At 43.1% G+C, this 27397-nt stretch overlaps 1 protein-coding gene across 3 annotated transcripts in view; it reads left to right on the forward strand.

Annotated features, from left to right (window-relative positions):
* The window catches only part of LOC134542263 (protein peste-like), a 115580-nt gene that overhangs the window by 65514 nt on the left and 22669 nt on the right, over positions 1 to 27397 (forward strand). For all 3 annotated transcript variants that reach the window (XM_063386380.1, XM_063386378.1, XM_063386379.1), the window contains exons 4-6: positions 24888 to 25029; positions 25370 to 25582; positions 26180 to 26394. In XM_063386380.1, the coding sequence (XP_063242450.1) occupies positions 24888 to 25029; positions 25370 to 25582; positions 26180 to 26394 (570 nt within the window). The remainder of the gene's footprint in view (positions 1 to 24887; positions 25030 to 25369; positions 25583 to 26179; positions 26395 to 27397) is intronic.

The following is a 27397-nucleotide window of genomic DNA, read 5'->3' on the forward strand; positions in this document are numbered from 1 at the left end:
GGTTCGAGCCCTGCCCCGCCAAACCCTTTCCCTCAGGCAAAGAAAATGCAGGTGAAACCCCTGTACGTATTCGTGGACTCTGGCCACAGCTACCCGGCCATTAAAACAGTGCTGGATGCAGCACTGCAGGAGCGCTGGTCGTGCGTCAGTCGCGGCCATGACCAGCTAATGATTCACACTGCCACTGTGGAGGAGTACCACAGGGCAGTGCGTGCACTGGAGCAGGCCGGAGTGCAACACTGTGCTGCTGCAACTGGACGAGATCCCGAACAAGTTTGTGTATTGTCGAGTGCATAGCAGCACCGACAAACAATTCATTTAGGCCGAGTTCGCCGCAATGGGTCTTCCAGTGCAGAACTTCTGGTTTCTGTACAACAGGCAGACCAGGCAGCCTATAAATAAGTTAGTCCTAGAGCTCCCGAAGGCCGTAAATCCAGAAATGATTTACGACCTGAAGTCATTCGGAGGCCTCAGCATTCGTGTTGAGGATTGACACCCCAAAGGCCCCCTCCAGTGTGGCAACTGTCAGAGGTTTGGCCACCCCGCCAAAGGCTGCAGAGCCTCCCCTGTGTGCCGATGGTGCAGCCAAGGGCACAAAACCGAGGTTTGCCCCCAGGGAGGTGACAGGACGAAGGCAAAGTGCGCGCGATGTGAAGGCCTGCATTGCGCCAATTAGAGGCTGCGTGGCCTACAAGAGGGAGAAATGGCATCACCTCCCGCAACAGGAGCGGAAAGACAGAGCTGCAGTCCAAACGCGCAGTGCGCGAAAACAAGCGAGCAGCAGCAGCAGCGGCTCAAGTCCGCTAGCCCCCACAACAAGCCGGCCCCTCAGGCTACTGCCCCCAGCCCCCAAGGCAGCCGTGGCGAGCCCCGAGCTACCCCCCTACCCCCTTCCGCAATGGCAGAGCCCTAACCAATATTCAGTGTTGAGCGATAGGCATGAACTGGAGTATCCTGTCTTGGCAAATCCACCCAAGCCTAGAGGCCAGCTCCTGCCCCAGAGGCCCCCGAAGAAACACCATTCGGGGAACAAAAACTGTAAAGGCCGGGCGCAAGGTCAGGTGAACGATCAGCCAGGTACTAAGGCGCCACCCAACTCCACCCCTCCCCCAGTGATTCCAAGAAAGTCGCGCCTGGGAAACAAGCCAGCCCGTTGCAGACTTACTCACCAGCAATATTGCCAACTGCTTCACCGCAGCTAAACCCCGCGGAGATTCCAGCAATGGGCGCGAGTGACTTTCTGAAGCTTGTAGGCCAATCGGATGCTATCGCACAGGACCCTAACCTGGCACACGTCCTGGAACCAATGTGCATTTTAATGGCTATTTGGTGTAATCCGTCCAAGTCAATAGAGGACAAAATAAAAGCCACCACGGGCTTCGTGACAGCATTATCGGCCAGCTTTAATGCCGCACACCCTTAATTTAGGTTCTGCCATTAATACTACCCCCGTGGACAGTAGATTAAGTAGGTACCATCCTTTACTGGAATGCACGAGGAATTAGAAATAAAATAATCGAATTTACCGATCATTTAATTAAACATAATATTAGAATCGCGGCGATAAACGAAACACACTTAATTCCAACAGATCGTCTAACTATCTTAAATTACACTATTTATAGGCGCGACTGCGATACCAGAAGTGGAGGAGTTGCCCTACTAATCCACAGAAGTATACAACATAGTGAATTTCATTTACCTGAATTTAATAAATTAGAAGCTGTTGCAATTACTTTTAAAGTCAATAAACAAATAGTGCTTATTTCGATGTATGCACCACCGGGCAGGTCACTAACTGAAAACAAGCTGGACATCTTATATGGCTCAGCTCCCACATTCCTAGCAGTTGGCAATATTGTAACGCCCCTCGTGCCTCAAAGTTGAATTATTTTAAATTAATTTAAAAAAGAGCCGTGGAAACTGCTGGGTAAGAAAAATGAGACAATTAAGTTATTGACCAGAGGTGGCACGAGGTGGAGAACAAGATAATTTGAAACTCCCTGACACAAGCAACTGGGGAGCTGGTGGATCTTTTAAGGGAACAAGGTATATCATAAATAAATTAACACTACACAAGTAGCTTGGTCTATAGGTTCCCTTGGTTTTATTATTAAGGAATTTTGTGTTCGTATTATTCAAACCTGACAATAAAAATCTTAGTAAATAACAAAGTTAAAGGGGGTGCCCCAGGAGTAATTAAAACAGTACATGTTACACCTTAGCAAAAATTATTACATAATTTAAAATTTAAAAATTGCACCAAATTTGAATGTCCCAACAATTACATCGCTGATTAGTTTTATTGATTCTACATATTCTTGAGGAAAGCACTGTTCGCTGGTAGGCTATTCATTCGATTTATGTAGTTCGTAGCTAGAAAGTGGGGGGGGGGGATGTTGATTTCACATTACCACCCGGGTCTTCAAAAAATAACGTCGGGTCGCGGAAACCTCTCTTCTAACGTGACCCGCAGTGGAGGTGCAGGACCACGAGCTGGGAGCGATTTCTCTCTCCAGCACTTCGACCCTGTCTGAAACCCAAATCAAATTCAAAACGAATTAGACTTGCTTCCAGACAGTCCTATACCGTCGGCGCAAAAGGCCAACAAACGGGAATGGGGGGAAAAAAAAATTACTCACCAACCAGGGTGTAGAGTTCGGAGCTCACTAGGTGTCTCGCGCCGACATCAGGATGCCGCGGACCGAGAAATCAGGATGCGCGGATGAAACCGGAATTTTTAGAATTAAATAAGAAGAAATAAAAATTTAACTACGCATGACTTTTCTAAAAACTACCTCTGCCTGGCTACTGTACAAACGGGATCACATCCCTTAAGCAAACTGACTACATTCTCGTGCACGCGAAAATCACCGTTCCCGCAAAAAGCCTCTTAGCGCAGAGGACGTAGATGAGACGAGGTCAGTAGCCGAGGTCAGAGAGCTGAGTGCCCCGCAATCGGCCAAAACCCCTAATTAAATCGGGCGGTAAAGCCCCAGGTCAAAGGAGGGGGTAGGTTCGGTTCTAAGCCGAAAATTTCCGAAGGAGTCCGAGGCGGTCGTGGCAACAACACGACATGCGCGCTCTCTACCGGACCGAAACGAAAACAAAGAACAATCGAATTCTCCGGGCCGCGAGAGGAAAGCATAGTGCCTTATGGCACCGCGACGCTGCCTTCTAGCGGCGTAAGGGGGAACTACTTGAGGTGGTGAGCAGACTTGCCACCAGGTGTCATGAGTGTAAGCTCTGCACGCTGGCGACCAGGCCCGCGGTTACTTTTTTTGCCGCTAGATGTCAGGGATGTGTCTGTCGGACCCGGGAGAAGGTTTTTGCATCAGGTCATCGTCCCGTCCGGTCACTGCTCTTAGCTTAATTTCTCAGAACTGAAGTGAGGAGGAGAGAGAGGAAGGGGGGGGCAGAAATAGCCACTAAGGTGGGAACGCAGCTCCACTGGAGACTGCTTCGTGACGAGACATGCTTTTCTCAGCAGGCCTCTACAAGGTAGCAGCTTGCAGCCCAGGAGCTGCTCAAAGCAGTTTTGGTCATGCAGGGAATTAAAATTACAAACTCGGGGCGTGACTGCAGGCGAGAGAAATTTCAACCGGGCTGACCATGTCCACATTAGACAGCAAAATATCAGATTGGCCCCCTGGGAAGGGGCTTCGGTCCACTGGCACAAAGTTTAAATCCGTGGCATACACCGGCCTAACAAAACGTAAATCACCCCCATTAACAACCAGATAAATTTAAAAAAATGGAAACCCCAAAAAAATTTAAAATTATAGAATAAATTTAAAAAAGTGACGAAATGTCTAATTTCCGGCACATACTCCCCCGCTTGAATGCGGAGCATATAGGGAAGAAAAAAAACAACACTTACACAGCTCAGTAAAACTAGTACCAGGTTCGCCTGTATCCTACTACTTATATTCTAACACCTTTGAGACGCGTCCGCCTCTCAGGTCCAACATATCGAATACCCTTAAACAAACTTATTAACTAAGAGCTTATTAACTAAGTGGCCACTTAAAACTAATACAACGTAAAGCTAGCATTCTTATTTCTAGTACCATGGATTTTTTAAGACCTCGAGTATTTCTGGCATGCCTAATATTAGAGAGTCCCCTATGTTAGGGTAAAGAAATTAAACACATCTACTTTAAGTCAGCCTGTGTTTTCTTTAGATGGGAGATGTGCGCTCTGGTCACGAATTCTCCCGAACTGGGGTCAGCTAGGCTAACCGTAACTGGCGTTAAAAATCGCTGTATTTGAAAAGGACCTCTCCAGCGGTACGCCAGCTTGGCGGAATACTTATCCACTGCCTTGCTGAGTGGGTGTGCCTTACAAAGCACAAAATCGCCTACCCTGTAAGGGTTAGGAGATCGGTTTTCGTTGTATTTCTTTTTTCTGCTCTCATGAGTCAGGTTGAGATTTTTACGAGCTCTTCTCCAAATCTCCCTGATGTCTCTCGGATCATCGGGCAATAGGTCATTCAAAGACCAAAGATTTGAAAGAGGGGTATTAGGTCGGTAAGTGAACATGAGTTCGAAAGGAGTACTTTTGTGTCCTTCATGATGTGCATAATTAAAGGCCATTTGCAGCCACACCAAATTCGAATCCCATTTATCCTGCTCCTGCGCATGGTAAGCTATTAAAGCAGACCGGAAATTGCGGTTGAATCTCTCAGCATGCGAGGGCTGTGGATAATAAGGCGAGGTTGTGACGTGCAGAATGCCATGTGAGAAGCACATGTTCTTAAAAATCCTAGCCGTGAACTGTGTTGCATTATCTGACACTACTATAGACGGGACTCCCGACGTCTTGAAGATCTGATTACGTAGCGCAGATACAGTGTTTTCTGCGGTGGCTTTTCGCATGGGGATGAGCCAGACAAATTTTGTGAAGGCGTCAATACACACCGGCAGCATAGTGTTTCCTGTCTTTGAGCGCGGGAAAGGCCCGACAAAGTCGATAAACATTTTTTGCATGGGGCGTTCGGCCACATCTGAAGTTAAATAACCGAAACGAGTGTTCTGCGCTGGCTTACTCAGCGCACAGATTTTGCATAGTTTCACCTGCTCGGTGATGTCCTTGTGCATGCTGTCCCACACGAAATGACGTCGGATAGCCTGAATGGTCTTATATATACCGAGGTGTGCGCCCACCGGCGAGGTGTGATAATAATGGAATATCATATTATGTAGATTTTGCGGGAGCACGATTTTGTATGTTTTTGATTGGGGGATGCGTTTTTGCAACAGCCCCTTAGACATCCTAAAGTATTTTGGCGCCGTTCCTGAACTAAAAAGTTTAATAATACTGGAAATGTGTGGGTCAGCTTCCTGCTGGCTCTGTAAATCCTGAAATGCCAACGGAAACTCTGTCAATAGGGCTTGACATAAGAGTGGTGTTCCTTCGGGCGGAGCCTGAGTTGGATTTTCGAACATGCGCGACAGTGTGTCCGCTACTATGTTCTGTGTGCCACGAATGTGTTGGATTTTGAACTTTAAAGAGGAAATTTTTGCAATCCATCGCCCGAGTTTCCCTAATTGTTTCGGGTGTGCCAAAAGCCAAGCTAATGCCTGATTATCTGTCTCTAACAGGAATTCCCTGTGTTCTATAAATTGGCGGAATTTGTCAATGCCGAAAACCACGGCGAGGCATTCTAATTCGTAGATCGAGGAGGCTTTCCTCTCGGCGTGGGTAAGTGTCCGCGATGCAAACGCAATAGGCTGTCTGCAGCCTTCGACTTCCTGTGACAGTACTGCGCCAATAGCCACACTGGACGCATCAGTCTGTAAAATGAAAGGTTTGGTGAAATCTGCCATGCGGAGTACAGGCGGGGAAGAAATCGCCTGTTTCAGGAAATTAAAAGCTTTTTCTTGTTCCGGACCCCATGTGAAAGGTGTGTTTTTCTTACGCAATGTATTTAGTGGTGCTGCGTGCTCAGCGAAATTAGGAATATATTTTGAGTAAAAATTTGCCATACCAATAAAACGTGAAATACCCTTAGGGTTTGTGGGAGGCGGAAAATCACGAATAGCTTGAGTACGTGAAGGATCAATGGTGACTCCCTTGCTAGAAACCAGGTGTCCTAGAAAAGACAGTTCTTGGACTGCAAACTTAACCTTTTTTGTGTTGACAGTTAGCCCTGCTTTACGAAATCTACTTAGCACTTCCTCTAAATGTTTGATGTGTTCTTCGAATGTTTCTGAATATACGACGACATCGTCTAGGTAGTTGTACACTGTTTTGAATTTTAGATCTCCTAGTATCTGATCCAGGAGTCGAGTTAGTACTTGGGCTCCCGTGGCTAGTCCGAAAGGTACTACTGTGTATTGGTACAAGTTCCAAGGGACACAGAAGGCTGTGATGGGTTTTGAATCCGCAGTAAGGGGAATTTGGTGGTAGGCAGAATTTAGATCAAACACACTAAAATATTTGGCCTTACTGAACCAATGAAAAGCAGTGTTTAGGTCTGGCAAAGGTATGTTTTGTATCACTATTTTCTCATTAACTTTTCTGTAATCAATTACACATCGTTGTTGATCCTTGCCCTTAGGCACCAGAAAAGCTGGGGAACTGTAGGTGGAGGTCGAGGGTTCGATTACCCCTTTTTCCAAAAGCTCCTGAACATGTTTGCGCATCGTCTGCATCTTAGGGCCTAAAAATTGATAAGGGTGAGATCTCACTGGTATTTTATCCGCTAACTCAATTTGGTACTCGACTAATTTTGTGCGACCTAGTTTACTAATCAAGACATCTGGAAAACTACTGCATAATTTATCAATGGCGGCCCGCTGCTGTGTATTAAGGTGCTCGTGTGAAGTGGTGTTACCCTGATCCAAGATGGCTGCCGTTGGCTCGGCCGGAACTGAAACTATTTGTTCAGGGGTCCCACAAGGAATAGGATTACCCATGTTGAATTTGAAAACGAAATTCTTCGCCTGAAGATTAATGATTAGACCTGTCTTGGCGATGAAATCAGACCCGTAGATTAGGTCTGTGGCAAGTTGATCAGACACCAAAAATGGGAAATTCCATGAATATAAATCTATCTTCACCTTGATCACAACTGCTAACGTAATATTTAATGGCTGCTCTGAAGCTGTGAAACATTGTAACTTAGTGGTCTCAGTCCTTAGAATTAATTTGCTCTGTTTTTACTTGTTAAACAAACGCCCAGAAATTAGGCTGCGCGCTGATCCCGTATCAATTAGTCCCGGTACAGTGTGTTCGCCAATCGTTGTTACTGCATACGGAATTACTGTAGGAATATTGCCAAAAATTTGGTGGCACTTTCTCTTGCCCTTATTTGTAGGATCAACACACGTTTTACATGAGTACGTGTGCGTTGAATTACCATTTCCCTTATTTTTGTTATTTCTCCTGCTATTGTGCTTTCTTTGTTTATGTTTGTGACCTCGCTTGTTACTTTTATTCCTGGACTCTTCGTTGTTAGGATTCTTGTTTTTGTGTACTGGTATTTCTTGTGTACGGCCATTACTTGGCGTCAGTTGAACTTCCCACTTATAAGAAAAATTTTTAACACTTGAATTTTTCGGTGGCCCTAAATAAGGTTGTTTGGGCCACTGCGTTATGCGTTTTTTGGAGTGTCGCCATTTTGTTTGTTGTTTTTGTGGTAACACTGGGCCAGGGAATGCCCGTCTCTTTTACAGAAATTACAATGTGTATTTTGTTGATACTTCCCTTGTGGCCTTGAAGAGAAAAATGTATTTCCCTGATGTTTCTGTGCTGCATTCTTATGTTGCGAATTACTGCGCTCCGCTCCTGCGCTGCTACCTTGTTGACTAGCGAATGTGGCTTGTTTATTTCGCTGAAAATCAGCATATTCTATGTTTGTGGCGTGTACGCAAAGTTTATCTAGTTCAGCATAATTTTGGGGGCGTGCCTGGAACACTGAGCGCGAGCGCTCCGCTGGGTTCAAACCGTCTAGAATCGTACTCACGACCTCTCTCTCGGAAACCTTTAACCTGAGTACCTGGTTGGCTTCGCGTATGTCAGCCACGTAATTTGGCAAGGCTTCATTACGCTGCTGCAGGCGGTTAAACCACTCCAACCGAATGTTTGTGAGTAGCCTACTCGGTATACAAAAATTTAACACGTCTTCATGAAACTCGTCGAAAGTGAGGTCATTCTCAATGGCTGCCATGATCCTCTCACTTAGGGGAGCTTGGGTGTACGGGTAAACAATTTCAAAAATTTGTTTGTCGGGAATCCCTCCCTTTTGCCGTAGCTTTAACAAGACTCGAAGGAAATCAATCAGTTTGTGTGCGTCCAGACCCGACGCCTCTGGCAAATCCTTGAGTAGCCTTTCTACAGGATGGGTGATTTTCCCGTAGAAACTGTAGCCAGTTTCTGGGGCTGTCGTGCTCCGCAATACTGAGTCGTGGGGCTGAGCCGCGGCTCCTGCCGGCTGAGGTGAAGGCTGATTTTGTGGCACCGGGTGTGACTGAATCTGTTCCCGAGTCGCACCCGAGGGACTGACCTGTGGTGGAGTGATCTGGGGCGTTATGAGTGGCGGCTGCAAAACACCAGCACTCGGAAGTGGGGTGGTTTGCCATGAAGGAAACTGTGGTTGAAATTGAGCATAAGGGTTAAAATAGCCCTGAGTGGTCGGATACGGGAAAAACATGTTTGGTGGGTATGGTTGCGTCATGTGGTGTGCCATGGTTGGTAATCCCTGTGAAAATGTCACGCTAGTGACGGGGTGGGTTGTCACATGACTCGTTGTAATGTTTGTCGCCGCTGTCGTCGACTGCACAAGCGGCTCTGAATGAGTGGTAGATACGTGTATCGGTTGGTTTGGAAGCGACGTTAGTGGCTGTGAGTCAGGGGCTGCGTCTGGTAATCTGCTCGTTTCCGTCTCCTGTCTGTTTACCGTCGCCCGTACTTCTGATTGTCGCGTATCGGGTTGCTCTACTCCCAGGGGCAAGCTAGGAGCGTCCCCTTCCGGGAAGGCGGGACAATCGATGCCTAAAGCCTGTGCCTCAGCCACATAATGCTGACTGCGTCGTGTGTCTTCCAAAACGGCTACTCTCGCCGCCAATTTTGAATGGAAACCTGCCGTCTGTTGCAAACATCGTTCTACCTCTTTTATATAAATTCCATGGAGAAGGTCTGCCGAAAGCTGTTTCAGGTTTTGCAAACGTCGGGTAACATGTTTTAGCCTGACTATATGTCGCTCGACATTGGGTTAATTTTCCTCCACATCTAGATAGCTTACGAAAGCCGATATATCATAAAACTTGGCGCAAGCAAGGTTGAATTCTTCAGTTACATCTAAATCCAAATTCGATACACTAGTGGGCTCGCCATCATGAAGGGCGGCCCTGAGCCTCTTCCTGAGGACTTGGACATTGCCACTGGAGGGCAAATTGCGTAGCTGTAACTCATAGGTCAGCTCATCTGACAGCAATAACTCCGGCTTAAACATACTGCTCGGACTTAAATTACTGCTAATTAAAACAAAATTTTAACACACATGTACGATTCAAACGTACACCATAAATACTCCTCTCTTAAAAACTATCTTAATTTTAAATACCTCCTAAGGCTTCCTTTATTAATATAAACTACCAACTAGCCCCAATGCGCGGGGAGTAAGCCACACTTTCAAGGTAGGGGGGTATGTGCCCAAACTTATTTGCGTATAAAGTCGCCGTGCTACTCAAACAACTGCGCGAACATCCCCTGTCAGCTTGACCTGCACCACCTGTATAAGTCCACAAGGGGATTGACCTGCCACTCGCAAGGTCGTCTGCCACGACGGACAAGGGAGAGGGGTGTGCGGGAGGAACAGGGCCGTGTCGTCGCCCTCAGATAACGGGCGTGTCGCTGGCTCAAGCGGGGTGATGGGGGGGGAGGGGACGCCAGCTGAGCCGAGTGATAAGACACGTCTCGCTGCCGGCCTGCTAGCGGACCGCACGCCGCGACTTCTTGCGCCGCGCGCAGACTAAGTCCACACGGGCCTTTAAAACTCAATCATAACTTTAAAATAGAAAAGCAATATAACTACCGGGTGTACCAGCGATCAGTTCACAATGTTATTATTACAAATTTGCTATCACAAAAATTTAATTTTTTTATATTTATTATTATTATTATTTTATTTTTTTTAGGTATGCCTACTCGATTTAGGTATGCCTATAGACCAAACCACGCTCTGCTACCAATTGTAACGCCCCTCGTGCCTCAAAGTTGAATTATTTTAAATTAATTTAAAAAAGAGCCGTGGAAACTGCTGGGTAAGAAAAATGAGACAATTAAGTTATTGACCAGAGGTGGCACGAGGTGGAGAACAAGATAATTTGGAACTCCCTGACACAAGCAACTGGGGAGCTGGTGGATCTTTTAAGGGAACAAGGTATATCATAAATAAATTAACACTACACAAGTAGCTTGGTCTATAGGTTCCCTTGGTTTTATTATTAAGGAATTTTGTGTTCGTATTATTCAAACCTGACAATAAAAATTTTAGTAAATAACAAAGTTAAAGGGGGCGCCCCAGGAGTAATTAAAACAGTACATGTTACACCTTAGCAAAAATTATTACATAATTTAAAATTTAAAAATTGCACCAAATTTGAATGTCCCAACAATTACATCGCTGATTAGTTTTATTGATTCTACATATTCTTGAGGAAAGCACTGTTCGCTGGTAGGCTATTCATTCGATTTATGTAGTTCGTAGCTAGAAAGTGGGGGGGGGGGCGGATGTTGATTTCACATTACCACCCGGGTCTTCAAAAAATAACGTCGGGTCGCGGAAACCTCTCTTCTAACGTGACCCGCAGTGGAGGTGCAGGACCACGAGCTGGGAGCGATTTCTCTCTCCAGCACTTCGACCCTGTCTGAAACCCAAATCAAATTCAAAACGAATTAGACTTGCTTCCAGACAGTCCTATACCGTCGGCGCAAAAGGCCAACAAACGGGAATGGGGGGAAAAAAAAAATTACTCACCAACCAGGGTGTAGAGTTCGGAGCTCACTAGGTGTCTCGCGCCGACATCAGGATGCCGCGGACCGAGAAATCAGGATGCGCGGATGAAACCGGAATTTTTAGAATTAAATAAGAAGAAATAAAAATTTAACTACGCATGACTTTTCTAAAAACTACCTCTGCCTGGCTACTGTACAAACGGGATCACATCCCTTAAGCAAACTGACTACATTCTCGTGCACGCGAAAATCACCGTTCCCGCAAAAAGCCTCTTAGCGCAGAGGACGTAGATGAGACGAGGTCAGAGAGCTGAGTGCCCCGCAATCGGCCAAAACCCCTAATTAAATCGGGCGGTAAGGCCCAGGGTCAAAGGAGGGGGTAGGTTCGGTTCTAAGCCGAAAATTTCCGAAGGAGTCCGAGGCGGTCGTGGCAACAACACGACATGCGCGCTCTCTACCGGTCCGAAACGAAAACAAAGAACAATCGACTTCTCCGGGCCGCGAGAGGAAAGCATAGTGCCTTATGGCACCGCGACGCTGCCTTCTAGCGGCGTAAGGGGGAACTACTTGAGGTGGTGAGCAGACTTGCCACCAGGTGTCATGAGGGTAAGCTCTGCACGCTGGCGACCAGGCCCGCGGTTACTTTTTTTGCCGCTAGATGTCAGGGATGTGTCTGTCGGACCCGGGAGAAGGTTTTTGCATCAGGTCATCGTCCCGTCCGGTCACTGCTCTTAGCTTAATTTCTCAGAACTGAAGTGAGGAGGAGAGAGAGGAAGGGGGGGCAGAAATAGCCACTAAGGTGGGAACGCAGCTCCACTGGAGACTGCTTCGTGACGAGACATGCTTTTCTCAGCAGGCCTCTACAAGGTAGCAGCTTGCAGCCCAGGAGCTGCTCAAAGCAGTTTTGGTCATGCAGGGAATTAAAATTACAAACTCGGGGCGTGACTGCAGGCGAGAGAAATTTCAACCGGGCTGACCATGTCCACATTAGACAGCAAAATATCAGATTGGCCCCCTGGGAAGGGGCTTCGGTCCACTGGCACAAAGTTTAAATCCGTGGCGTACACCGGCCTAACAAAACGTAAATCACCCCCATTAACAACCAGATAAATTTAAAAAAATGGAAACCCCAAAAAAATTTAAAATTATAGAATAAATTTAAAAAAGTGACGAAATGCCTAATTTCCGGCACAATATTAATGCCAAGCATAAAGACCGGAACTGTCGGAGCAATACAGCCAATGGCCTACTGCTGCAAAGACACGAGTCTAACAAAAATTATCAAGTACATGCTCCCTCAGAGCCCACGCACGATAGTGGAGTACTAAGGCACAACCCCGATATTTTAGATATTGCATTAAAAAAGAGAGTTCAAACGGGATTCGAACTCAAGTCTTTCACGAAATGTCGTCTGACCACTTTCCAGTACATCTACTATTCGATGACGTGGACACTGACATCAGTCCTCCGAGAAAAATTAAAGACTACAAGAAAGCCGACTGGAGAGGCTTTCAGACGTATTTAGTCGATAATTTGCCTGCAGCCGATGCTGCCAACTTCGAAACAAAAGATAACATCAAATCAGCAGTCACTGAACTTACAGTTAAAATTCAAACTGCAATTAACTCGTGCATCCCAGAAAAGGTGGTTAGATTTAAGCACGATGAACTGCCGGTGTGTATTAGGGATTTAATTTCTCAGAAAAATATATTAAGGCGCGAATATACTCGACGTTAGGCAGCGCGACATTAAAGCGAGAATTAATGAACTACAGAAAATAATTTCCGATGAAATAACTCTATGGAGGGGCAGCCAATGGGAGACGAAAGTCTCTCAGCTACAGGTGCAAGATGGTAGCACCTGGAGTATGACAAAGCGATTCCTTCATAAGATAGATAAAATACCTCCGCTACAAACTCGCACTGGGTTCGCTTTTACACCGACAGACAAGGCACAAGCCTTCGCGAATACCCTTGAATTAGCCTTTCAACCTAATATCGAACCCTGTGACCCGCAATTTAATGCCGGAATATACAGAGACCTTACAATTAAACTTAATCAGCCTTAAACTTCAAAACCTTACTTAACTCAATCTCAGGAAGTTAAACAGGCTATCAGGCGTATGAAACCACGTAAAACACCGGGAAACGATGGCATTCAGGCAGTAGTCCTTAAGAGACTGCCCGACGAAATTTTGGAATACCTAGCTCAATTAATAAATGGAATACTTAAACTACAGTATTTTCCATCGCAGTGGAAAGAAGCGAATGTGATAGTTTTTCATAAATCCGGAAAAGATAAGACACTGCCCCAAACTTATAGGCCCATAAGTGTGCTGAGTACATTGTCAAAAGTAGCTGAATGCATAATTCTGCAGCGATAAATGCTCACATTAAGGGCCGGTCTTACCATCTTCTGGGCAAACTTCCAGGTAGCTACCCTGCGGATAAGCTACCCGGACCCTTTATCCGATGGTCCTGTCTTACCATCCAATTTACACCTCCGTGTAGCTAACTGGAACTTGCCCTGTGGATAGCGAGGATGTGTGTTAGGTTGGTATAATTTTGACAGAGATATTGAAGAAACGATGATTGTGATTGGCCCTCAGATTTTTTATTTTATCTTGCTAAACATTAGAGTACCGAAGGCTTAGTGTATTTACATTGTGATGAAAATTCGCCCGGTAATTTGGCAATATAAATAAACACTTGTCAAGGAGAAGAGGTTACGATAGTTTTAATTAGAATTTCCTTTCTCTTTAAAACAATTCTTGTCAAATAAGGCTACAGCTGTAATTCACACTGTGACCATAGTTTCTGTTTACCAAGTGCAACAAAGGGGGGCAGCAAAACATGCAGAAAACTAAAGCTCATGTATACGCAAACTTATGCCCTATTATAGTGATGAAACATGATTTTTAAAAAATACCCACCTGGGGTCTTAAGTCTTACATGTGTGCAATCAATAGCACCAATTACTTTTGGAAACTGGGTCATTTCGTATAAATTTGTCTGAGCATTTCTTATTTCTTGCTCAGTCGATGGCATCCTAATATATGCAGATCTTAATGAAGCAATTCCAAATGTCACTTGTTTAATTATTCTACAAGCTGTTGCTTTACTGACACCTACAAAATCTCCAACACTGGATAGCATTGTTCCCAGGGCATAAAACAGCAGTGTCAGCAACAGTTTGTTCAGTGGCGAGACTGCATGATTTCTGGGGGAAATAAAAGCAACAAGATGACAAACTGTTGTTTACATGTAGGTTAGGACACTGGGGTAGGAATACAAAAAGGCACTTTGAGAATTCAGAACAGCCAAAATAAAGCACATTCTGAATGTAATTTACAAAATAAAAGCAGGAGTATTTTATTGAAACAATGTTGACAATGTAAACATTATGCACAAGTTATGGTCCGATATAACCTATAAACCTATCAGTTTCATTCAATTTTACAGAATATATAGCATAAGCATACATTTGTAATGTAAAAACAAATGCATTTTTTTGGTAAAAGCAATCACCTGTCTCTTCGCGATCTAATCAGTGGTTCAAGCTCTTCCAAGTGCAGAACTGTATCTTTACTTAGCCTGAATCTCGCTGAAAACTCTTTATTGTTCCATTGGTTCAAATGGTCTGGTCTTTCTCTAAAAATACGTGGACCTCTTGCTTACTTGATTACTTCAATGATCTCTTCATCGTCGTCATCGTCTCCAAAAATCTCACCAACATTACTGACGACATCGACGAACCCTGCTTCGGCCAATTAGATAAACGAGGAAAGAAAATCACAGTCCATGCACCACGTTTTGGCAAATGAACACAATTCAACACATTGCAATAAACATGCCACGATGTGGCGCACAGATTAGTATATAGTTATCCGCCTGGTAGCGATTTACCCAGAGCTTCAACCTCCCGGTAAAATCGACAATTATTTATCTTCCGGGTACGCCTACTCATAGGTGGTAAGACACATTTTGTCATTTGCCAAGGAGATAAATTTTACCCGGACCTTGCCAAGGGATGGTAAGACCGGCCCTAAAGAAAATAACGTACTGCTGGACGAACAATTTGGTTTTCGCAGCTCGCATTCAACAACGCATCAACTGGCCCGTATGACAGAACAAATAATAACTGCGTTCAATCAGAATAGCTATAATCTCGCAGCATTTTTGGACATAGAAAAAGCCTTTGATAGAGTACTTCATGAAGGCTTAATTTATAAATTATATAAAACTGGCTTCCCCGATTGTTATATTAAATTACTGGCCCCGTATTTAGAAAATCGATCATTTAGTCACGACAGAAGGAGCACAGTCCGATTTAAAAATAATTAAAGCAGGAGTCCCACAAGGCAGCATTTTGGGGCCGGTTTTATTCAATATTTATATCCATGATATGCCTAAGCCCGCACACCGATCAGTTCAGTTTGGCTGCTACGCGGACGATACGGTATTGTTTAGCAGATCTAGTATTCTAGAACTCGCAGCAGACAGATTGCAAACCGTGTTAAATTCAATAGAACAGTGGTGCTCAAAATGGCGAATTAAGGTAAACCCTACTAAATCAGAAGCTATAGTTTTTACGCGTAAACATCTCCCGCCACTCGAAGATAGACCACGACTAACACTTTTCAATGAGCAAATTCCTCACAAAAATGTTAAATATTTAGGCGTGCACATGGATAGGAAACTACTATGGCACGATCACATAGAGGCGAAAAGAAAAACAGCTTTCACTAGGCTCATGGCCCTCTACCCCGTCATGGGCAGACGTTTAGGTAGCTCTGTTAAAAACGGAATAATAATTTATAACGCACTAATAAAACCAATAATCACATATGCAGTGCCGGTGTGGGCAGCAGCAGCGGAATCTCAATCAAGTTACAGAGAATTCAGAATAAGAGTATTCGTATTGCGAAAGATGCGCCTGTGTATTGCCCCGTAAGGGCTATGCACAGAGAGCTCAAACTCTAACTTTTAAAACATTATTATTTCCGAACTGCGCAACAATTCTATGATAATTGTGCCATAAGCAGAAACCCATATATTTCTTCACTGGGCGAACAAGATCCAGAGTTGCATGGAAAATATAAAATGCCAAATTCAATCTTGGCTCACAGACCTCCGTAGTGTGCTGTGCTGGCTGAGCGATCGGCCAATCAGTCTCCCGCGAGTTGAAACTTAAATTATAGACATTAATGAAATAATTTGCTAATTCAAAATGGTCCGAAGCACGCAGGTGTATGTTCGGCTCCCGGGAGTTCACTGCCTGTTGTGTTAGGTCTGACTCTCTATGTACGATGGGCATGGTCCGCCTGGCAGGCTTCACCTCCAGTGCTGGTTGTGTTTCTGAAAGACATGGGATTTTGAATTGCAAGCTTGCAACAAATGCCAAAATGCGAATAGGTCTTGACTTAATTATTCACCTGTAACTTTATACACCGACAGTTCCTCTATATTTAACTAGTAGTATAGTAGTAGATATTAGAGATTTGTAAATTAGTAATAAGTCCTAGATACTAAGTAATAGTCATCAAAAATATATATTTATAAAATAATCATAATAAAATAATAAAAATAAAAATAATATTTATAGTTATTATTTTAGTTTTATCTTAAGCACTGCACGTCCATCCCTGAGTTGGGTGTTTGCACATTTCGTAACGAAATGCCTATTTTGTAAGTCATTTATCTGTTTCTGTCTTAGTTTCTTAGTTTTTTAGGTGCTTACTGGCGGCGGAGTGGTCAGTGCAACCACTCACCACCAGGGGCGCTTGCGTCCCTGGTCACTAAATCCAGTACTGGACAAATAGCAAAGCGGACCACGAGTCCAAGTGCCCAACCTCCGCATGGTAGACTCTTTTCTACTCTGTCCAACACTTCATCCAGACCATCCTCTGTCTCCTGTAAATTACTACACGTAATGCATGCCAATTTGCATTCCGCATGAATGTGCCCAGGGTTTTCCCTGTGTCTATACAGGTTTTACCTGGGCCCAACCTACCTCTAGTTACAGTCTAGATTTAAGAGTGAGGGGAGTTAGTCATGGCGCCAATCGCTGCCATGGCTGGCCTCCTAGCACATGATGCATGCGACCCTCTCCCTGCATGGCTAATCCCAGCATGACTAATCCCAGCATGACTAGGCATATAGGCTTCGGCCTGAGACGCACCTAGGTCCCTCCCTAACTCGGACCCCTCCCAAATACACTTAGTTTTAGTTAGGTTAAAAATAAAAAAAAATCAGGAAGTAGCGATGCTGCCGCTAGACTCTTGTGTGTAGTGACAGTGGTAAGACTGTACAGCTCAGTCATCTCCAAGTGTCTTGCCACTTGCAACTCGCAACTTGCAACTCGCTAACTCGCTACCAGCCACTCTGGCTCAGAACAAAGAACTATATAACTGCTGGAAATTAAGTAGTGAGTGTTGTAGTTTATTAATGAATAATAATGCATCATGTGTTCGTACACCTCCTTTATTCACTGTGACAACTTAGTACATACTCAGTCACTCACATACGACTTATTAGGCCGCCATATTGTCTGCCTCTTGTTAACTTCCCAGCATGCAACATCTCCCCCTTTTTTTCCTATGATAACTCAAACGGTTTCTTGGCAATGACTCTTCTACCACTTCTAGTAACATACCCATCTATTTCATTCTTGTCGGAGATAGTTGATTCCTTCTTGCCTGACTGGTTGTGGGGCCTACTCTCAAACCCCTTAAACCCCTCCTCTATGGGGGACTCCCTGGGGTTGCTTCCCTTTTTTTCTAATTGTGTGCCCAATACTTCATCTTTTAGTGTGGCCTGCTCAGCATCCTCGGCTGGACTTCCGGTATGTGCGCGTTGACTGGGTGGTGTGAGTTACGTTTTCAGATGTTACTACCTCCTGCTCTCCCCGGTCAGTTTTTGAAGTCCTCATGTGACTAATTCCGCCTAACCTGCCCTCCATCCGTATCTTTCAGCACCCAATATGACCTGGGCTCTTTATATTTCCTCAGCACTACACCTGTCTCCCACTGATTCTCTTTATCTGTCTTGATTACTACCCTGTCTCCTTGTACATACGCTGTCTCTGTCCGTCTAGCTGTTTTATCGTGCCATTTTTTTACCTTTTCTTGTTTAATGCAGAGTAATTTGTGAGTATCGGCCTGAACTACTGGTCTAAGTGCATCCATGCTTGTCGGCATCCTTGTTCGTACGGTCCTACTAAACAATATCTGGGCAGGGGATGCCTGTAGCCCTGTCACTGGGGTGTTATTGTGTTCTCTCAAGAGATCTCTGCAATCTGAACCTTCTACTGTACTTTTACGTAATATATTTTTGCTAATACCAACAGCTTTCTCTGCCATCCCATTAGCTCTATGGTAATGGGGGCTGCTAGTAGCCAGTGTGATCCCTTTACCTTTAAAGTACACCTGGCATTCATGTGACAAGAATGGCGCATTGTCAGCAACAAGATCTTGTGGGAAACCGTGGACATTGAATACGTCCTGCATTGCATCAATGATTGATTTGGAACTCTTACTCGCTATTGGGCGTATATCCAGCCAGTGAGAAAAGTAGTCGGTAAGGATTAGAAATGCCCTACCTGAATATTCAAGAATGTCAGCCCCCACCTTGAGGTATGGAAGTTTTGGTACCTCATGGGGATGTAAAGGTTCTTTGTAGTTTGCTGATCTAAACTTTTCACATGTGCTACACTCTGAGACCCACTTCTCAATGTCTACTGACATACCTGGCCAGTAAAACAGCTGCCGTGCTCGTGCTCTTGTTTTCTCTGTACCTAGGTGCCCTTCATGGACCTACCTCAGTACTACTGATCTGAGTGTTTTCGGAACCATGATCTTGTGAGATAAGAATAATATGCCCCCTGCCATGTGTATGTCAAGCTGCAAGTTGTAGTAGTATTTACAGTCCTCTCTCACCTTGCTGGCAGGTGGCCAGCCCTGGACTTGCATTTCTGCAACTAATTTCAGAGTGGGATCTTGGGCAGTTTCCTTGCTTGCCCTCACTTATTGGTAAATGTACACTAACCATGTGGACTATATCTAGCATGTCAGGGTCATCAGTAGTTTCATTCAAGTGGGACCGCGACATAATGTCAGCAAAATGTAGGTCTTTTCCAGGAACATAGTACACCGTGAGGGAGTATTTTAACAGCTTGAGACGTAGACGTTGAAGACGAGATGACCCTATGTTAGCTACATTTTTGTGCATTATGGAGACTAGTGGTTTGTGGTCAGTTTGCACTTTCACATTGTACCCATAAACATACTCATGGAATTTGCATGCAGCAAAATGAATGGCTTACATCTTTCTCCGACTGGGAGTAGTTTTTTTCACTGTCATTAAGACCCCGTGACGTTGTAGCAACTAAATGCATCCTACCTGGCTCTGTGTGGGACTCCTGAAATAAACAACAACCCAGCCCATGCTGAGAAGCATCACACTGGAGGGTAGTTTCTTTTGTGGGGTCAAATGAGGTTAATATGGGTGCTGTGCATATTCTATCTTTAAGTTTGTCAAAGGCTATTTGGTGTGCCAGTAGCCACTGCCACTCTACCCCAGCCTTGAGTAGTTCACACAGGGGAGCCATTGTGGTTGCCATGTGAGGTACGAAGCATCGTACATAGTTGAACATTCCAATGACTCATTGTAGCTGCTTCTTAGAGGAGGGGGGTTTAAGCTCTACGAGAGCCCTTATCCTGTCTGGGTCTACTCACATTCCCCCAGCAGAGAACAAATGCCCCATGTACTTTACCTCTGTTTGTTTATATTGAAGCTTTTCTTTGTTGAATTTAATGTTCCTTTCCCTGGCCCTCTCGACAACCCTACATACTGTCTCATCATGTTCTGCCTCGGTTTCCCCCATGCACATCAAATCATCAAAGTAAATGATGACATTGGGAATGTCAGAAATTCCGTTCTACTAGATTTTGGAACAGTTCTGGGGCATTGGAAGTTCCGTAGGGTAACCTTAGATACTTATATGTGCCGTAAGGACTGGAGAAGCAACATTTAAGGGATGATTCCTCAAGTTGGATTTGATGAAACCCTTCTCGTAAATCAAAGACAGAGAATAGTTTTTTGCCTGCCAGTTGCTCACCTATCTCCCTAACCTTGGGTACAGTATGGCACTGTCTGAGTATTCCCTTGTTTAAATCTGAAGGGTCAAGGCACAATCGAATCTTCCCATTTGGCTTTTCTGTGATTACAAGGTTGCTTATCCACGCCCTTTCGTCAACATCATCCACCCGCTCTATCACCTTCTTCGCTACCAACCTAGCAAGTTCGTCCTTAAGCAATTTGCGTAAAGCTACCGGTACCCTCCTAGGTGGTCTGCTAACTGGCTCTGCTCCTGGTTTGATTAGTATTTTGCCAGTCTGTGGAAAGCACCCGAGCCCTTGAAATACATCCCTATTCTTCTCTGTGGACTGCTCCTTTTTGTCTTCTGTGACAGAGCTTATTCGCTGCACTAAATTTAAGGCTACGCAACCTGACAGACCCAATAGTGGCATGATAGCTAAATCTACCAGCATGAAATCAATGTAGGCCTCACAATTTCGAACATTGCACCTCAAGCGAACTGTTCCTGTAGGCCTAATTACTCCATCCAGAGTTTTTAACTTAACACGTGTTGGTTCTACTTTAAATTGTTGATTGATTTGACGGAACATGTTTAAAGGCAGTACACTAACCTGGGCTCCAGTATAAAGTTTTACCTTCATTTTTGTGTTTTCAACCTTGATGGTTTCATGCCACTCATTTGGGTACATCAGGTTACTTCTGTTTAGATTCCACGACATTCACACACATTTTTACACTATAACAATACAATGAGTCGTCTGAGCTTTCAGAGTCACCAGTCTCAATTACTTGCACTGATTTTACCCTGCAAGAGTTGGCAAAGTGATTGAGTTTACCATACTTCGCACACTTCCTACCATAGGCAGGGCATGCCCTGGGTCCATGTTTGGATTGGCATCGCCCACACTGAAAGTCACTGTCTTGACTCTTGTGCCCTTTTGCACGAGACTTTTCCCTGTACCGACATTCTTTTATTGAGTTCACCAGCACACTTGCACTTTCTTCACTTGTTTTGTGGATGTGTTTGGCTTGCAGTCTGCTTTGTTCACACACACGACAATGTGCTGCAGCTTTTTCTAAGGTTAAGTTGTCCATACGGAGCATGGCTTCCTGTGTGCCCTTGCCCCTTATTCCGTGCACGACTCGGTCTCGTAGCATCTTGTCTTCAGCGCTTTACCGTTCGTTGGTATTCTGTTCTGCATTTTTTCCTTCAGCTGTCGCACTGTTATAGTTGCAGTTCGTCACCAACTGACGCAATGAGGTTAGGAAATGTTCAAAGCTCTCCCCCTTCTTCCTGCACCCTCTGGTTAACACACAGCGCTCAAACACTTCATTCACCCTGGGGTTAACATACCGCTCAATTGCCTCTTTTACCTTTTTGTACACCCGTCTGTCCTCTTCCGGGATATTGAGTGACGCAAGAATGCGGGCCGACGCACTTCCCACCATGTTCCTAAGGAGGGATATTTTAACTTTATCACGCGCCTCGTCTTGCCCTGTGCTGACGAGATAGTCTTCAAATTCGGCTTCCCAGTATTTCCAGTCATTGTAGGCTGTTTTCCCTTGCAGATCTAAATCTGGTGGGAGTTTAACACCCCCGCCGGTCGCCATTGTCTCACTTGTGGTTGTGGGCATAAGCTTTTCTTTTTTTTCCTCACTATCCTGACGACTGTGCCATGTTGTAGTTTATTAATGAATAATAATGCTTCATGTGTTCGTACACCTCCTTTATTCACTGTGACAACTAAGTACATACTCAGTCACTCACATACGACTTATTAGGCCGCCATATTGTCTGCCTCTTGTTAACTTCCCAGCATGCAACAGTGAGAGCAGTGTTGCCAGACATACGAGAATTCTCGTATTTGTACGAGAATTTAGAACCTGTGTACGTTGTACGAGGTAAAGTTGGATCTCGTACGCTTTTGTACGAGAATTTTGAAGTTCACTATCGCCTAGGGCGCCAATTTACCTTGCACCGGCCCTGAACACATTTAAACTTTTGCTTTTACAATACCATTGTGTACGAGATTCTTTGAGTGTCGTACGAGAATTTTTGCTCCTTTGTACGAGACATTGACATTTACAATCTGGCAACACTGCTATGAAATTTTTATTTAGTGTTAAGGCTGGGTTCACAATTGAAAAAATAACAGTAACAGTAACAGTATGTCGTGTGCATAGGATATGAACGCCATGTTTCCTAACCTAACGATTCACAATAGCAGAAAATTGGTCGTGTGCATGGGAGCGAGGTCGTGCGCATAGGAGTGAAATGAATATATTTTATTTCGGTCGCGTACGCATGGCACAACAGCCAATGGGAGAAGAGCAGGGTGCTTTTTTGGCGGGACTAGAAATATGTTTATATTTATTGACCATATTGTGGTAAGAAAATTTCGAGATAATAATAGTATTATCGTTATTTTGAAAGTTAATGTTTATTTACTAACACTGATAACAGATGTCGCATGGTTCGCGAAATTTCATTGGCTGAAATTAACAGTAAGAATTCAATTGTGAACCGATTTCGCAGTTCGCACAGGTCGTGTGCATGGCTTGCTATGCACTCGCTTAATTTTTTTAATTGTGAACCCAGCCTAACTGTCTCAATTAGTGATGGGCAGAACGGTTCTTTTGACCGAGTCGGTTCTTTTGGATCAGTTCCGTGAAATGATTCGTTCAGAACGATTCGTTCATCTCGGTCAATTCGTTCTTTTCTGTGTATGGGATCTGGCTCGTTTATCAGGTGTCGTAACTCGTTCATTCTTTAGAGTATTAAGGCCGGGATACATTCGCAATAGCACGCAAACAGCACACAGATAGCACACACGCACAGAGATAGCACAGAGCTTGATGCTACATTCACGCACAACACAACACAAAATAATACCGGAAGCATTCAAAAAAGTTTTTTAAATGTAAAACTCCCGTTCACAATTTTGGTCACTGAAGTTGGCATACGTGACGTTTGTTTAGATTCGTGTGTTGTTATTGTGGTACGGTTTTCGTTAAAGCCAGAAATATTTTAAATATTTCAAAGTTTACGTACAAAACACAATGAGCATTCAAAAATATATATCACTGTTTATTTCAAATCCGGCTTCCTTAACACATTCAGACACAGACTTCCAAGCATTTAATTTAGCTTCTTCATTTTTGTATCCTGCGGATCCCCTGTCATACAAAATATTTTTACTTTCTTTTACAGCTATCAAAAAGCTATCAAATGTGCCTTCCATTTTTATGTTATCGCGTGTTTGAAAACAATAACAAACTACTCAAGTCAAGAGCACCAATACTTTCGTGACAATTGTTCTTTTATAAGCCCACTCGAGTAGTACTTAAACTGTTTGCTGATTGGCTACCACCATGGTCGCGCACAGAAAATAACCTAAAAGTTAAAAGTTAATGAACTTTCTGTGCGCCGATCCTGTGCTATTTTTCTGTGCGCGTGCTATTTGCCAATGTGGCAGCTCATATCTAATAGTGTATGTTGAACTTCTGTGCGTCTGTGCTGTTTGCTTGCTATTGCGAATGTAGCCCGGGCTTTAGGTACGTGTTTTTGTATTTGAATTTGAACATTGCTTTCCGTAGCCAGTGAATCACAGTTGCGTATATGAAACAAGATTATTTATATTTTATTACTTTTTAAGTTACAAATATTAATATATAAGCTATTTACACTCTAGTGACAGTAAAGTGTTTACATGTAGACCACATTTAGAGAAAAGAAGACAAAAATTTAATACTACTACTGCGATTCAGTATGAAGAGAAACAAATGAAGTACATTAATTAACCCAAAAATGGTAAGCGTGAACATTTGTAGTTACTTTCCCTGTTATTTTTAATTCATACGGTCTTTTTTTTAGTTTTTTATTTCCAAATTTGTGTATGTGAATGTGAAAAAACAATTTTAAACCACTACTTAACAGTTGACATTTTCAGGTATAGATACTTTTCATGTTACCCTATTTTATTTGATCAGTTATCGTTTGCTCATGTGAACATGCGCACGCTGTGATTACTAATTCTTCAGACTCCTGACGTCATTAATCATTTCACGAACGAATCAGACTGGGCGCGTGGCCGGTTCTCTCATCTCGTATCTCGTTCTCTCCGCGTTTTCGTTCTTCCGAATCTTTCAAGGTACCGGCTCTCAAAGAGCCGGATCTTTACATCGCGAACGAATCGCAAGATTTCGTTCTCTCAAAGATTCGTTCTTTTTGAACGAATCGTTCACGAACTACCCATCACTAGTCTCAATGATTATAGTGCATGTGTTACAGCAATGTGTTTCTGAAATAAAAGAATTTATAGAAGTGTTTTATCCACATTAGAGACGTGTCAAACTTTCAGCTGTCATTTATTTTCGTCAATCAGTATACATTATATGCTGTGAAAATTTGATTATTGATGAAATAATTAAAATTTTTTTAATTTTTTTTTTGTTCCATTTTCTTTTTACTTGATAAAAAATCTAAAGTATTGGTGGCATCGTTTCAGAGTTATATTTGTGCTGTGAATGTTTTTGTGAAATTTTAAATATGAATATTCTTAATTTTTTTAAAATAAAATATTTAATAGTCTTTTGTTGAATCATTAACGTAATTGGTCAATTATTAATACAATTTGGTTGTTTTAAGAGAAATAAAATGATTTTATATTATTGTACCTTTATATAAAGGTGTTGACATCTGAAGGAGAAGAAAAATGTTTGTTTTAGATGTAATTGAAAATGCCCTGTGTTAGTTTCGAATGGGGAAGTTGGCGACTGGAAACTCTTTAACAAATGCCGAAGCTGTATTTGTTCTTTTTGCCCCAGGGAACATCATGAGAAGGTAAACATCACGTGGAATCCCAACAACACTGTGAGCTACCGGCAGATCAGGCGATGGCAGTTTGACCCCAGCAACTCGAATGGTTCGCTCAGTGATCAGGTCACCACGGTGGACCTTCTGGTTGCGGTGAGAACCGTCTCAAATTCTGGGGCACACTTGGGTTGCTCTGTGTGATGGCCTTTTGCAGCAACGTGGTAGATTTTTGTGCCAAATTGTCTTGAACATTTTTTTTTTTTAAGAAAACAAAATCGGATTAAGCAGCATCAATGTTGCCACTTCTGTTCTCCCAGCTTGCAACATTAACTACCTTATTTTCTATTTGTAATACATTTATAGATAGGTGCAAACACAACATGGAGTCTGTGAAAATAATTGCTATTTGCAGTTTGATCAACCAAGATGATTGAGTGAAGACTAGTTTTGTGTGGTTGATTTATATCACATTATTTGGTTTTGTGTGCTGCAGACTGCGTCGTACCTGGCCCGCGACTGGGGCTACATCCTCCAGACGAGCTTATCCCTCATACTGGACACGTCTGGCAAGAGACCGCACATGACCCACACGGTGGGAGAGATGCTGTTCGAAGGATACGAGGAGCCTCTCATTGCCGTCGGCTCCAAGCTGGCTTTCATTTCCAAGCTGAACATCCCGTTCGACAAGTTCGGCTGGTTCTACCAGGTGAGCTGCTGGTCTCCCACTGTCGCAGGTTAGGAAAGGGCAAGTGAACAATAAGTAACTCTTTCTACCCAAACATTATCCAGTACGTTACATTGTATTCAAAAAATCCAATCATAGTCTTGCTGACTAAAATCTTGACCATTATTTTAAGTATGTCAATGGACAAAAAGCATTCAACATTTACCTGTGCAAGTTATTGCAGTGAGTAGGTAATAAGTGTAGTAAGACTAGTTTTAGTTAACTTTTAATAGTATAGCCTGGTTATTGACAGTTAGGAGTCTCTCAATCTGCCGACCTTTGTAAGCTATGATTATAGTATATTTGTGATTATATTTATATATTATATATTTATAATATATTATATAAGCTCAGGGTCTTAATAGATGGGCATATCACTCCAAGAACAATTAAGGTCAAAGGGCCCTACAAGAAACAATGAATTAAATTGTGGCAGTCTGTACCACCAAGTCAATGTACCACATCCGAAGTAATAAACATACCTGTAATATTTACTCTTCAAAAAGAAGAGATTGTGGTACAATCATTTACGCTATTGTGTTAAGTGATGCACCTAGTGTGGTGTCATCTTGTGCGTAGCGCAACGGATCGGCCTCGTTCGAAGGAACCTACAGCATCGCCACGGGGGTGGATGATGCAGACAACATAGGCAGGCTGGTAGAGTGGAACCACGCCAACCACACACCGTTCTACCCGGGCCAATGCGGCATGGTGAACGGCTCTGCTGGCGAGATGTGGCCGCCCTTCAGGCAGAAGACCCACACCATCGCCGCGTTTGTGCCAGACTTCTGCAGGTGCGCCACAGTTGATCACAATTTTGACAATTGTCAGTAAAAGTGGAGCAGTTTAATGCATTTTACAAATTACCTAAAAGTGTATTTAAAAAAAAAAAGTATTTAAAGCAAGATGATGATTTTTCAGGCCAGTATGAATTATTCATATAAAAGCCATAAGATAAGCATATTGCCAGCAGTGTGTTTTCTAGATCATCTTTTGAGGGAATGGTGTTATTAATTAGATATTTTGATTCTAAAAGTTTCAGACCTCTTAAATGGAAAAAAAAAAAAAATTTATAAAAAAAATGGCCAAACCAATCACAACTGAATTTGGATGCATTATTTCAGCTAAACATGATAGTGCTTGTTTATGTTTATATTGATAATCAGTTATAAGTTTCAAGTAATTTTGGGTCATTTCTGGAAAATCCATCAAGTCACTAGAAATTTTTTTCAAATGGAAATTTTTTTTTGCTGCCAATCATATTTATCAACTTAATCAGCTAGTATGTTGTCAGTGTTTTGAAATTTCATCTTTCATCATTGCAACAATTTCATATGAATACTCAAAATCAGAAGTAAGAAGTTTATTGTATTTATAGTGAAGAAATTATGCAATTCTACAGATTATAGGAAGCATTTTGTTGTTGAATTTTTGGTCAGTTAAACTGTTTCATAATTTTTTGTTTTTTACTGTCCAACAAACTTTGTCTCGAAGTGGTAGAATCAGTAGTTGTCAACCTATAAGCTATTTAGGCCTAGCGTTCCTTTTAATGCTGGCATTAGTACTTGATAACAGATTTTTTCTAAGTGCTCTTTAATGTTACAAAATCTCCGTTCAGCAACGAAAAATATGCCAGGTTCTAATAATTTGCATATGCCATCATAAGTATTGATAACTTATTTAATTAAGTTAGCATCATTTTGATTGGCATGATAAGGCTCTAATGTATCAACTATGTATCCATTTGTTGAACAGGTAGTAAATGGTTTAAAAAATGCATATATAAATTTGTTTATC

The sequence above is a fragment of the Bacillus rossius genome, assembly GCF_032445375.1.
Source record: "Bacillus rossius redtenbacheri isolate Brsri chromosome 4 unlocalized genomic scaffold, Brsri_v3 Brsri_v3_scf4_2, whole genome shotgun sequence".
Taxonomy (NCBI): domain Eukaryota; kingdom Metazoa; phylum Arthropoda; class Insecta; order Phasmatodea; family Bacillidae; genus Bacillus; species Bacillus rossius.